Source organism: Cottoperca gobio, chromosome 1, assembly GCF_900634415.1.
Source record: "Cottoperca gobio chromosome 1, fCotGob3.1, whole genome shotgun sequence".
NCBI classification, from domain to species: Eukaryota; Metazoa; Chordata; class Actinopteri; order Perciformes; family Bovichtidae; genus Cottoperca; species Cottoperca gobio.
In genome coordinates, this window is record NC_041355.1 from 13,349,764 (window position 1) to 13,364,631 (window position 14,868).

General features: G+C 40.8%; 1 protein-coding gene across 4 annotated transcripts in view; it reads left to right on the forward strand.

Moving 5' to 3' along the window:
• Positions 1–2,738: 2,738 nt before the first annotated feature.
• Positions 2,739–14,868, forward strand: part of LOC115013261 (alpha-1,6-mannosylglycoprotein 6-beta-N-acetylglucosaminyltransferase B-like) — a 98,845-nt gene continuing 86,715 nt past the window's right edge. For all 4 annotated transcript variants that reach the window (XM_029439399.1, XM_029439410.1, XM_029439427.1 and 1 more), the window contains exons 1-2: positions 2,739–3,289; positions 8,298–8,410. In XM_029439399.1, the coding sequence (XP_029295259.1) occupies positions 3,222–3,289; positions 8,298–8,410 (181 nt within the window). In that variant the 5' untranslated portion in view covers positions 2,739–3,221. The remainder of the gene's footprint in view (positions 3,290–8,297; positions 8,411–14,868) is intronic.

Sequence of the window (14,868 nt, forward strand, 5' to 3'; positions counted from 1 at the left end):
ATTTGTTGGATCTCTTTCTGTTTCATTTTCATATTTTCAAGCTATTCAATTCAAATTCCATATTATTATTTGGGTTTTTAACATTTGAACTCTTCCAAATGCTAAGAAAGTGATTTTGCAGTATGTCTTTCACTCTGTAAATCATCTTGTGTTGGATTCTTCCTAAAAGAGCGTATTGATGGATCTTTGGCTGCTAAACTATTTTGAGCACATTAGTCAAAAGGCCACATTGATTAGCTGACGAATCACAAATCCCTAAACTATTGATTAGTTTAGTTACAATCATTTGGCAAGGTGTATAGGCCGGCAGGAAACAGAAGGTACAGTGTCCGTTTAAGGGTACATCTGAATGGAGCCTGATTCTAGCTATATAATCATGAGTACATTTGAGGGTATTTATCATTTGCTAGGTGATGATGTCATGTATAGACATCAACAACAACAAAGCGATTTTAAAAGAAAGCACAACAACACTAAATGTGCAGCACAAGAGACGTGAAAAACACATCAGGACAGCCTTTTGTATTATTACAGATAGGCTGCTTTCTGTTCCAGTGGTGGCTTTACAGATGCTGGTTAGCACAGCCTCGGGCTAGATGCTGTTTCAAGATAGACAGCAAATGAGGAATTGTGACAAGTGCTGTGGAGGTAACTTAACCAACTGAGTGGGAGGAGGACTGGACCAGAAATAGCAACAAAAAAGAGCGTGCAGATAAGGCAACAGTTTCTGAATGATTCATTAAAACTGAGGCAGGTATAATGTCTATATAGCAAGGTGAAGCTTTGCACCTTAGGGTATTCTCTGTGTCTGACTAAATGCCTTTTAAACTTCAGTGATTTCTACTACTGTGTGTGCATGTGCATGAGTATGCCTGTATGTGTGCGTGTTTATGCAAGCAGTACACACACACACACACACACACACACACACACACACACACACACACACACACACACACACACACACACACACACACACACACACACACACACACACACACACACAAAAAGGTGTAAAAATCCCATGTTTGCCCTGTGGATTCTCACTGATACAGCAGAACTATTCCCACAACCCGCAGAGAAGGGGCAGCCTGCATGGGTGGCGGTGGGCTGTCAATCAAATCCACATGTACCAGGGCAAGTGATGCATGAAGGGAGTCTGAGATTTCACTGTCATCTTTGGTCCGGTCCCCTGCAGATCTCTCCTTTCTGCCTCCATTTCTGCTCCAATGCTCCGCTGGCCAAGAAGACTTTATAATCTGTGCTACAACTAAAACTGACAGCAAATACTTTAACTGGACAAATACAATTGTTTGAAGTTGTATCTTGGGGCTCTCCACATGTGTTTGGGCTAATTATATGCAGTGCCATAAGTGGTGTATTTTGTGGGTGTAATTTTAAGTGACCACTATTATTATTTTCTTAAGTTTTACACTTCACAGTATTTCCTCGACTGCTGCTGTGATACTACCTGCCGCTGGGTGCCGCTGTTGCATCTTGATCGCATTCGCTGTCCGCGGTGCTGAAATGATCAACTGCGATGCTCAACACAGAGCATCCCATATTGTTCCATTGTCAGTCACCACCAAAGAGACGCCAAAACAAGTTCCTAAAGCAATACGAATCACTGGAAGGAATCAAAGGAGCACTCCGACACATACAGTTCAGAACCACATAAAGAAATGGTCCTTTGATAAGCTGCATAGAAGAAAAGTAGGCTATAGTAAGTAGTTTTGAGTGCTACGTGAGTGCTTTTCATGTCACAATTTAAAGCTGTAGATGGCGCCATACAGAGGTGAATGCGGCTGCGAAAGCTTCAGACCATCATGATCTGTCCGCTGGACCAGTATCAAGTCAGCTCGAGGAAGCCACAACGATACAGGAAGTTGTGCGGATTTGCCTCCCAAATAAAATCACAAAATGTGATGAAAAGTACTGGTTTAAGTGCTTTAGCCAATAGCCTCTAGGGCAATTCTGCTATTGAAATGAATGACAAAACCTTTTTCCTCAAATCAATGGGGCTCTTTAGACCTGCTTGGTAGAATGAAGTGTTTATTATTTTTCAGCACAATCACATCAAACATAACAGAGTAGAGACACAGTAATCAAAAAGATTCTGGCCACAGGATCACCAGGTTATACATGAAGCAAATTAACCCATTTACACTCTCTTACCTTTGTTTCATGAAACATATTTTAAACAAAATAAAAACCACAAAAACAAACATCACATAATGTGGTTGATTAGAAACGCAAGTATGTGATTCCTTATAAAGTTACATTTATTTATTTTCTTTCTTTTTTTTTGTTTTATAATATTTCTTCTTCTTTTTGGCTGACACCGTAGGGTAGGATATTATTTGTTAAGTACCGATTGTTAAGTCCTCTGGGGAAACATTTGTGATTTTAGGTTTTATCCTATGGGTTTTATAAGCATTATTAGTGCCTTGAGATTGCTTTTAGCTTGGAAAGGCGCTTTACAAATAAAATGTATTGTTATTATTATTATTATTATTATTATTATTATTATTATTATTATTATTATTATTATTATTATTATTATTATTATTATTATAAATACAAATGAGACGGCTTAACATGACATATTTGTGTTGCTTTGCCTCTTGCCATTATTAGAAATGATCGCTCGTGAACAAAGCTATTATTTTGAAACGGTCAACCGGACGTTTTGGACGCTACTAAAGCTAACTTGCCTCTTCAGATGTGAACGAATACGAGGCAACACGGCTTACTTGCCACACTCGCGCTGGCTTCGCCGTGAAGTTAAAACGTCCATAAAGCTAGCTCTCCTCTCCGTGAAAAGCCTCCACAGAGACAACGTAGATATCAAACGACACATACTTTTACTCACATGTTTGACAACAACAACGCTATTTTTCCTTCTATTTTTAAAGAACTCACATCGGATATGACTCCAACGGTCGACACAACCTGCAGCGACTTCACCTGAGATCCAGTGTGACGACGGAATAACGCTTTAAATCACATTTTCACACACTGGAAAGCAGACTTGCTGTGTAAAACTTTCCACCGGAGGGATAAAGAAGCACTAATGGGTGCCGTTTTCGTTTAAAAAAAAAAAAAAACCTCGTTACCTGCCGCCGTGGACCGCTAGATGGGACGCAGATAGAAATGTTTGGTCAAGTCAAGTTCCAGGTTGGGAGGTCAGCAGCCATGTCAGGGGTCGCTCGTTTTGGGAAATGATTACTCGCAGCACCGACGGTAAAATAATGGTCAGAAGATGTCTCGTGACGTTCAAACCGTTCAGGTAAGAGACAAAGAGCTGACGACGTTATTCTGAACCCAGTTTCCTATTTACCCTCTAGCAGTGTGGTTGATTTTATATTGATTTACAATGTGTTTTTTTTCCTTCACTGCTTGCATGCACTATCTTGTCATTGTGTAGCTAACATCATGAGGTCTGTGTGTGTGTGTGTGTCACCACTCACACCAGGTGTTTCTCCACTTAAGATTCACATGGATAAAGGGACAACACGCAGCTATAAATCACGAGGAAGCCATTGTCAATAAGCCTGTATTACCCATCAGCTGTGCTCTAATTTAGTTTGTTACTGCATGGATAGCTCTGTTATCACTGTGTGGCTGGGCTTTGTTTGAGAAGGTATAAAGGGGAATCTGTTACACATGTTAACCACTTATACAGTTGATACTTTACACCCCATTGAGCCATGCTGTGCCAACCTGCTTTCCTTCATTTGCCCTGATAGGTGTATAATAATGGCATCATTTCAATGAGCTGGAGATTAAAAGCAGCAGTGACTATCAATACACAAGCTCAAGTATCTCTTTCAGTAGATAGTACCATTCACCTTTAATCCACTTTCCACCGACTAATACTGTTGGATTTGCTAAACAATCGCTGTAGTGGGCTGGAGCAATAATGTCGCCTGTGATGGTTACATTAATTCTGCATTGAATTACTAATACAATACAGCAGCTGTCAGTAGATCAAGCATTTATTCACACACTCAATGAAGCAGCTTTGTGACAAAGCTACACAAGCCTTGACAACACAGACAATGAGAGCATGTCCCAGGTGAGTTGTGTGTGTGTGTATCATGTTCAAAATTAAAGCAGATCTCCAGCCCAGGTATTGGTTTACAGTCATTTAACTGAATTATACATTTTTTCCTTTTTATTTGATAGTTTTGACAGGAAAAAGACACAAAACCTTGGGATAGATAAATTGGCCTGGCCAGACTTGATCTATGGATATTGTGACTTTGCATCTTATATCACTGGAGCAGCAGTAGACATATTTTAGAGGCAATAAAGATAAGTAACTGTGTCCTGATTTCCAGCCAAGAGGAATATTAGTCGACACGTCTGATATTAAGCTAGATCACGTGCCAGGAAAAGTTTCTTGGAAAACAGCTCAACTAACATCCTCCTCTCGCTTCAAAATCATCTACATGTACCTAGAGGCAAAATCTGATAAGTCTATATGTGTGAGGAAGCCAATTAGCTGATAGCGGATCTCTCCTTCTGATCCAATTATAGGGAGCAGAGCATTTACTTTAAGCCTGTTAATTAAAGACTCGTCAGGCAAGACCGGGGCCTAATCCCCTCGTATCACCCACCTAACGCCAGTTTGGAAAACGGCTCAATGATAAGAGCGGAAACGATCGCCCTAGGACAGCATCAGGCCAACTTCTGCTCACCCGCATGAACTGAATATTATTATTTTTTCTCTCCTTTCTCGTTCCATCAAATCTCTGTGTTGCTTAGAAGCACTGCTGTTTTTTTCCTGCACAGACACACAAAGGAGTATCCATCCTTAGATCACAGAGAGAAGAGATAAAGTGTATTAGAAAATGTGTAATGGTAAACTGTAAAGTCAGCCAGTGTTGCTTCATGTCCTCTGTGTAACCCCTTTATCTTTTCAAACTTGTCATTGGGCCTCTTCAGTTTTCCTTACTGTAATAACACAAAGCACCAAGGACAAGTATACAAAACAAAAAAATGGGGCAGTTGAAATGTATAAACATCTAAATCAGGTCAGCGATTTTAATGTTCTGCTTCCACCTACTTGGGTTTCTGACCATATGGTTGTGTAGTAAGTGCATCATCCGTGGTGGTATAAAGTAGCTCAGGATCATGGCGTCATATTCATGACAAATAATCCCATCATTGTAATGAGTGTTTGGGATTGGATTCACATAAATGAATGTATTGCTGCTCTGTGGTCTTCTGACAGTGATTGAGCTTTTCTAATTCACTCCACAATATGTCCGGAACAGATGGAGGCGGAAATGTTTAATTTTTTCACAACATTACAGTTTTTTGGGAGAGAGAGAGAGAGAGAGGACAATAAGAAGCCATAGTGAATGAGCACGTGCCAGCTGCTTAGATGCTGGGACTTTGCTGTAAATACAGTATGAATATATAATTTCAGTGTAAATCAATAAATAAATCAGTTTAAAGCGTGTTAAATCAGTTAAAGCGTGTTGCTGTAATCCTGACGATCAGTGATCATCACATTTAAAGGTTGTCTATAAATCAGTTTCCGCCACCGGCAGATGAAGTTGATACATTTCAAATAGTAGCCTTTTCATTCCAGTTTGTCTTGTTACAAGTGTAATCAGTGCTGTAATTCATTACATCCAACTCCAGTTTCAAATGTAATCCGATCACTTTGCTTCCAACACGTATGGAAAACGAAGATAAATGACCAGTTTAACTGCAACGACTGTATAGCTGTAATCATGTTTGATGCAACCCATTAGATAAGAGCCTTGCTCTTGATGATGATTATTCGCTGTCAATATGTTCTTGTGCTGTATTAAAGTTTCCTCTCAAAGACCCACATCCCACCGTCTGTCCTTGAAGCCGCTGTATTACGAGTCAGGACAAGACGCACGGGCTCTGTCTTGGAACATAAAGTCACCCGGGGAGCTTGCCAAACCGCCACGCTCTATACTTAACAGATTATTCAACATCATCGTGATCCCTTTAGGTCAATCAGATCAATCGAGCAAATGTTCTTTTAAGTGGGCCATTCTGCCTTGCTGTTGGTCGGAACTCATTTCTTACGGCCTCATCAATATTAAGAGCTTTTGTTCAGAACTTTGCGTGACTGGAGCTCAGAGCTACTTACCGTTCCAGGATGTGCCGTCAGATTTCACACTGGGCCATGCATTCAAGCAAACAGCTCTTTCCTGGCTTTGAAGAGAAAGCAACAGTTATGAATAATTTATTCATTTGTTATGTTAACATTCAATTTGTCCAACCTCTGATGCAGAAGTTATGAGTTTGAAGGTTACCTTTGCAAGGTTGGCCTTTGAATTATGAAGTGAATTGTGATAATTATAACAAAAGTTCCTTTTCTTCCTGCGTGTGTTGTTTTTAAAAACTACAATGCATTTAACCAAAACATGAGGATGAGGACGTTCAGTTAAATATCTTTAGCTGCTCAAATGTACAGTGTAGGTGCTGGAGTGTAAGCCTTTCTTTGTCACATAAATCTTCCTTTGTACTGCACCACTTAAGCTTCCAAGAACGTTGTCTTGTGGGGGTTAGCAGCAGAGCGCAAGCATTTTTAAAGTGGGACTTGTTAGTCACAAGGGCTGACTAGTATGTTGTCCAGCGGATAAGAATCACAGCTTTGCCTATCTGGTTCCCCGAAGAGTCTCGGCATCATAAGATAACCTTTGATCCATACACAGTGAACCGAGTAGCTTAACTAGGGCAGGATTTACACTGATTTTCAACTCTTTTAAGTCAAAGATCTGCTTCTCTCACAGATTTCTAACAACTGAGAATCCACACGGTGTCTCCATTTTTATTTTCCCTTCTGAGGCACGGCAGCGTTTCAAATGTCAGATCTGTGCCACAACGTGGGGTAAAGAAGAAGTTAATGTCTCAAAGCAAGATCTGCGCTACAGATTGTGGCACCCACATCCTGATGGATGGCCAACATATAGATTACATTTCAAGAGTTATTGGTGGCTGAAGTCATATCTGTTGTCCATACTTGCTACGAGGGTACCCACTTGGCTAACTCAGGGTCCTGCAGCCTCATGTTTAGCTTTAGTTAAACAGAGGAATGTGGATTTTGCCCCCGATCACATTAAAAAGGATATCCTTTGGGTCAGTATGGACAGCAGAAAGATTTAAAGATTCAAAGGCTTTATTGTCATATGCACAAAAGCTACATTGGTAGTTGGCAATGACGATCTGAAGTCCGAGGCTCCTCCAACAATGCAACATTATACTTTAAGGCATAACACAAGAAATAAAGAAATAAAATGGTGCAAGAGACATAATGTTGCAAGTAAAATGCAGGAATCAGTCAAATGTATACATATGAAATACTGTACAGTGGAATTAAATACTGTACACTGTAATACTACAAGCTATTGTAGCAACCGATCCCCCTCTTACTGTACATCTTGTATGCATATATATTTTTTTTAAAGAAAAGACTTGAACAAACATTTTGTCCCTCACCAAGACATTTTAAATGCAACAAATCAGAAAACTGGCCTTAGAATATAAAGCTATTTGGTGACACAGTATTTCATATCCTGTTTTTGTTGGGATCATTTTGTGTATTTCAGACTGCGTGAGTGTGACCAGTGTGTGTGTGCTGAGACTTCACTTAGCATGTTAGCTATCTAAACGTCTGAATATTTTTGCCTTTCATCTGTCCTCTCCTCGCCCCTTCTTCCCTTCCCCTCTGTGCGCCTCTGATATTACACAAACTGTCACACCCATTTCGCCTGCACTTAGTGACAAACTGCTCACCCTTATTTTGGCAGTTGTCCTAGATATATATATATATACCAACCAATAAAATCAAAACCCTAAAATGTTTCAAGTGCCCTTTGGCTTCAAATTTCAACTTTTCACATGTGATTGCTGCTCTGCCTTCTGGAAGTGTTTTCCTGACTTGTCTTATTTCCCATCCGCTTCTGCTCTCCTCCACATTCTCCCTCAACCCCTCCTCTTTTCACCTCTATGTTGCCTTCCTCTTTTTGTCCCGCTGCCAATCATTCTTTCCTGCAAACCTGTCTTCCATAATTGTCGTCTTGCTCATCTGCCTACATTCTTCCTTTTGTTTTTCATGCCTCTTGCTCTTTATCCACTCCTTTTTCTGCCACCAAATATCTCTCTCTCTCGTGCTCTCGTTCTTCATTTTTATATTTCCCATCTACTGACCCAAAACATCTATTTACCTGCCCTTCCTTATACATATGTCTATCTATCTCAACTCCTTTTTCACCTATTCCCTCTCTCCTCCCCATGTGTTGCAGGATATTCGTGGTGGGAATAGGCTTCTTCAGCCTTTGCTTTCTAATGACCTCTCTGGGGGGGCAGTTCTCAGCCAAGAGACTGGGGGACTCCCCCTTCACCATCCGCACAGAAGGTACGTGTGTGTGTGTGTGTGTGTGTGTGTGTGTGTGTGTGGTTCCTTCACTGAGTTGAAATGCTGTAATGTCGCTGCATATTGCTGTGCTATAACTCTCCATGCTGGCACTTTTGAAACTTTGTCAACGCTGCACCACCTGTCACTGGAAACATAAAATTGCCTGGAATTTTAGGATGAGGAAAAGAAATCATGAAGTAAATGACATTCCAGGACCAGTATGACCAGTGATTTTCATTTATATAGTGTTGCATTTTCTACAGTTATAGTGGTGAGATGCGTGTAAAAACACAATCGAGGTAGAGATTGCCAGCCAGTAGCTTAAAAGTTATTGGTCTGATCCCCAGCAGGGTGGCTGGCTAATATTATATCTGTGGGTTTCACCCTCACTACTTTCAGGGATTCTGCAGTGATGGCAGCAACACTATATGCTGGGGCTGTGTGCATGACAGTGCATAAGAATGTGAATATGTGTTTGGTAAAATGTTATTTACTCAGCTGACAGTGCTGTACAGCAAGACAAAACTTTGCTTAATTTACAACAGAATTAATCCACTTAATGGTGATAGACTGACAGCAGAAATCACTCCACTCTTTGATGACTTCTGAGAAACGATAAACAATCCAGCCTAAAATGCATTTTACAGCTCCCCTGAACCCTCTCAGGATGCTCTTTAAGACTCCATCATATGGAAGTGCATTAACACAAGCAGTTACAGTTTGATGATGCATTGAATTTCCCTACATTTCCCGAGATTGTCTTGAGTCAGTGGTTGAGTTGAGGACTAACGTTAGCCACAGGGAAGCACAAAATAAATGATCACCAACAAAGACATGGTGTGGTGAAGGGGTTGATTTAAGGGTCAGGTATAGAGGGATGAAAGGGGGTTGAGGGTTGGGATGAAGTAGTTCAAGTACAAGGAGATGAACGGAGGGTCGAATGGGGATCGATTTTTTGGCCTGGAGGCGTTGAGGAACCCAGGGAGTGAGACTCAGGGTGGGGGCACGTCACGCTGAGCTTTGGTGTTATCATCCCCCTGTTGTTCCTTTTATTGAGAGTGAGAGGAGGAGAAACGGGATGTGGGGGAGAGGTTTGTGAGAACTCTGACAAAGAGAAAGTGGTTAGACACGGCTCTACTCATTTATTTAGTTTGGTTCTAAAGAGTAGAGGTATAATATACATGTGCTGTTGAACATCCTCATTACTATGCGTTTGCTTTCCAGTATGCTTGTGTCCTTGCTGGTTTGTTCGTAGGTTATTGCGCAATTGTATTTGATACATATGCTGTTTAATCTTTCAAAACCCGATAAAAATTAAACGACAAAAAAATGTGCAGGAAATTAAGTAAGGGTGAAACATGGTCTTGCCCCTGCACTTAAGTGAACAATAATATCTTCACTTTGCACTAAACAGCATGCATATTAGGATATGAGAAGCACAGATTCATAAGAGCAGAGCAGGTGAGGTTAGAATCGTGAGTTTGCAAGCAAATTGAAACTGAGAGAGCGAAATTAATACATTAAAATTACCCGGAGGTGAAGCATCACACAGTAATCTTAAAATACTTTTCAGGGTGTTCATTTTTACACAGACATAAGTGTGAAATTACTGAGTAAATATGACCCCAATTAGCATGCATTTCCACACTGCACATTGGTCGCTGCTTCTGGCAAAGCTATATCTCACCAGTGGAACATTATTAGCACATTGGCCGGCCAGCGATATCACATGACCCGAACTGAAGGCTGACTGCCAGTGGCAAGGCAGAAAAAATACCATTGTAATCTCCTGCTGTACAATGTGCGAAGATTGAAAGTCAGAGGTCGTTTTGTGGAGGCCGGCCACTTCTCACTACTGCAGTTAAAAAAAAAAAATCTAAAAATCCTGTGTTCTGAGGGCGCTTCCACACGTGTGTAACATGTGTGTATGCACACCACTGGCTGAAGCATTCATCTGTCAGTTTGCGTGGGTGTGGGAGCAAGTAAGAGATGGAGCAAGCGCTACTATTAGTGTGACTCAGTCAGGTGTGTGTTTGATTATGTGCCAGTAATCTGTAAAGGAGGAAGATGAACCAGTAGAAATGGTAACAGAAAGTAGCAGACTTGACTGAATGCGTAGATGCAGAAGCAAATTATAAAATGAGGCGCATTCTGTGCGAGAGAGATAATAGGGAGTGGGGGGGAGGGGGGGGGTGGCTTTTGGGATTACTGTGTTTGTGATAAAATGAGATTACTGTGTTTTGTGTGATAAATTAGGATTAGTGTGTATGTGTTGGTGTTTCTTAGTAAAATGTACTTGATTAATCATCTAGTCGTGCACTGCAGCCTGGGAAGACATCTGGTGCAAGCTCATTAAAAACTGTATCGTGTCCACCCGTGCTTCCCCGTAGGAGTTTACTTTGTGTGTGTCTCTACATGTGTTTGTCTGTATCCCTTTATGGACTTAAATAGTTTTGTGCTTGTCTATGCATAAAAAGATGCCTGTATCTCTCTCATCTACAGTGCGCCTGGGTACATCTGCTTGTGCATGCCCCGATGTTTCACCCTCTTTTCTCCCTTAATGCACATCTCTGTGGTCTACTACCTCACACTGCTTTTGCTGCTTTTTCCCTCCGTGTGTGTGTGTGTGTGTGTGTGTGTGTATGTGTGTTTGTGATGAGCTGGCAGGAAATTGGCTGTTAAATGGGGCGACAGCAGCAATGTGGGACAAGATTGAGACCAGAGAGACCAATCCATCTGCTCATTGCAAATCAGCCCTGCAAAAACAACTGGCCCTTTCATTAAGCCTCCAGTCATCACCTGCACACACACACACACACACACACACACACACACACACACGGTTACAGTCCTGTGTTTCATTAACTACATGTCATTTCTGGCAAACCTTCAATGTGAAAATATGACGTGTGTGTGTATGTATGTGTATGTATATGTATGTATGTGTATGTATATATATATATATATATATATATATATATATATATATATATATATATATATATATATATATATATATATATATATATATATATATATATATATATATATATATATATATATATATATATATATAACACGATTGTCCATTATACTGCTAACTCATTATCTTATTAAATGTGTGTTTTCTATAGAAATTAATGTTTCCTTAGCAGACATGGGAAATGGGGTTAAATATGTGGACAATAAATACAGGCCTCTAATTTCTAAACTGAAGTTGTTCACCCCCGAGAGCAGTTCTCTTGTTTTAGCATTGGTCTACTGTAAAATGTTGTTGTTTCCAACGCATGTCATGCATTATGTATCTGTAAAAGCTTTATTCCAGAGCCTTTTTACTAAGAAGTGTCACTACACAGCAAACTGTCAAAGGCTGTTTGGTTTTGTCATTTGCCTTCAGTCTTCTCTCACACACACACACACACACACACACACACACACACACACACACACACACACACACACACACACACGCACACACAACCTATAAATGGAAATGCTTCGTCGCAATAATGGGAAAGGTGCGTTTCTTTAATGGATTTTAGTGACATTGTCAGCTAAAGAAGGCCTCATATTCAAACCCTTGCAGACAACACATCCATAACAGTTTTGTCCCTTGTAGCCCACAGCAATCCTTTAGTCACTGCTGTCCATTTCCTTTTTCTTAAAATATCACTGTGTTTAGATGTCATTATATAACAGGGCTTTCTATGTCCTCAGTTGACGATGTCTGATGACGTCAGTAGCTTTCATCTAAGCCTAATTATTATGCGTGATGTGTTGACAACAAGGCTATCGGGAACACAAGTAGACAAGATGCTTTTCTGTATTTAAATCAAATTCACCGGATTCATCTTTTGCATCGTGCCACAGTCATTTGTACACAGATATTAGCTTGCTGTTTGCACGCAATAACAGCCAAATTTGTGTAGGGCTTTGTCACCTTAGTGGGAGTCACACTGATATCAATTGTTTGGGTATTAGCTGAATTTCAACGCCACCTCTCTCTTCCGTGGATTATCAGCTTCCACTGGAGGTTCACAGTGCTGGGTTGACGCTCACATCCCCGTCTCTCCTCAGTGACTCACAAACTCATCAAGAGCTGTGCGCCGGAGATGGAGAGGTAGAGACTCAATAGTGAAAGTGGGGGAGGAAGATGGAGGTGGAAGTAGAATAGGGATTGAAGGTTTGTTTGTGAATCTGTGATCAAGCAAGAGAATGAGATTTCTAGAGGTTGCTTTGCTCACAAAAGAGGAAGATGAAAAAGCAGGATAGAAAGGTACATGACCAGACTTTTTTTTCCCCCACTAGATTAAAATACATCAGATATAGGGGAGATGTTGGCTTGATCAAAGGCCCTCCCTATGGAGCTTGTTTATACTCTACAGTTTATTACATTAACTAGGACCCATGACAGTCCCTTCACCCCGAGCATGTTTCTCACTAGTGTTTGTTCTAGCTGAAAGACTCGGGGCTTCCTCACTGTCTAGGTGGGTCCCTGCTGGGAGAGAGAATCTGATTTTATATTCTTGCCTCCGTTTAAAATTCTGCAGTTCTCTCATCTCTGTAGGTTTAATGACTAACTGCTTGAGAATACTGACACAGTGTGTGATTTATAAAATGAGAAACTTCTAATCGCCACGAGGAGAGCGCTCTCTTTGGAAATGTTGCTGTTCTCAGATCCAAGCAGGGGCCGAGACTAATGGTTGTTTGGCTCACATTAAACTCAGTGCTGTGATGTTTCGACTGAAAGTTTCCATGCCGTCAGTCAGAAAAACACTCACGCCAATGTGTCACACTCCCAAAAGACATTTTTACTTGTGTCCTAAGAGGACCTCAACTGAGAGAAATGCTAACAAGTAACTGCATCTTACGTGAATATGCACGTTTATGCATTATATTATTATGCATGCATATTTCATTACATCGGTATGCAGTAGTTGATACCGGTTGAGCACATCAGACCCCCCCCCCAGCTCTGTGGTCCCCTTTCATGTTTTTTTTTCTCACTGGATGTTCATCTCTCTCACACATTCCCTGCAGTTATGTTTCCTTCCCATCGCTTCTTGTCGAACAAATATGGCATGACAATCTTCTGCATGTCGCCGGTGCTAGGTGCAGCAGGGGAGACAGTTGGGGAGTACACTTTATCATTGCACTCATAGCCTGGGGAGGTAGAATGGGCTATGTGTGTTTGGTGGTGGTAGTGGGGGCAGGGGTTATGGGTTTGTGATTCTCTCTGGATAACGATCATCTAAGTGCCGAAAATATGAAATGGTTTGGGGGTGTATGTGTGTCTGTGCACTTGTGTGTTCCTAATCAAGCGTGTCCTCACAAGTATACAAGATAGCGGATCAGGAAAATCTTCTAAATTAAGGCAACTTTTAATTTACAGGAGTCTTATTTACCAGGTACTTTAACAATAACATTCGAAGTAAGAGGATAAAGGTTATAGCAAGTTGGATAGTATATGGTGGCAAATCTATCGCTTCCACAAATCAGTGCACACAATTGGACACATCAGCCAAAAGCTAGTAAAATGCATGTTTGCATCACTCACCGGACAGAAAAAACAATGTTAATCTATATTTAGTGGCGGGTAATATTCACTAGACATTTGGCTAGTTAATTCTTTCGCTCTTTTAGGTGTGGAATATGTAATAAAATATCATGTCCACTGGAAATACACACCTGATTTAGTCCCCTTACTCATAACATTTGTTATGTAATTTAGGATACAGCATTACCAAAGAGTGTGTGTGGTGTGAATGAAGGGCGGATGGTATGCAATACTGAATGTCGCTTTAAGCTCAACTAAACCAATCATGTGCCTTTGTGCACATACAGGAAATGGAGCACAGTTGTAATATCATGTAGTATTTTGTTTTCAAATTAGTGACAAATACGCACAAATTACAACTTGAAGACGACTTAATGTTGCTTTGAAAACATTTTCTTGGTGTATTTCTCTTTTAGAGACGAGCTGTTTCTTGATTCCCATCCATAGACTGAGCTAAGCAAAGCTGAACATTCATCATACAATCAAATAGCACCCAGAGACACAGGAAAGGCATCCACAAGTGTGTGGGTAGCTACGGGAAAACAAACTATCCCATGAGGTTTAGATAAGGCCAAGGTTAGACTTTCGGGTGAGGTAAATAAAGTATGTAGTGGTACGTAAAGCAATTTAGTGTCGGGGATAAAGGGTTGTGGTTAAAGGAAGCTGGTAAATCATGTTAGGCTGTATTTGGTAGTCGTGAGAGAGTCATGGGAAGGCTTCATAGAAACACATGCATATTTGGGCAGCACCATCGTACACTATGGTAATCTTTCTGACGGGTCTATTTTTCGACCCCTACAATATACAAATGCAAAATAACCTGGCACTAAGGGGCAGGTCGGGGTGGTGGAGGGAGCTACAGCAGGGAATGGTGTTGACATGAAGGTACAGATACAGCAGA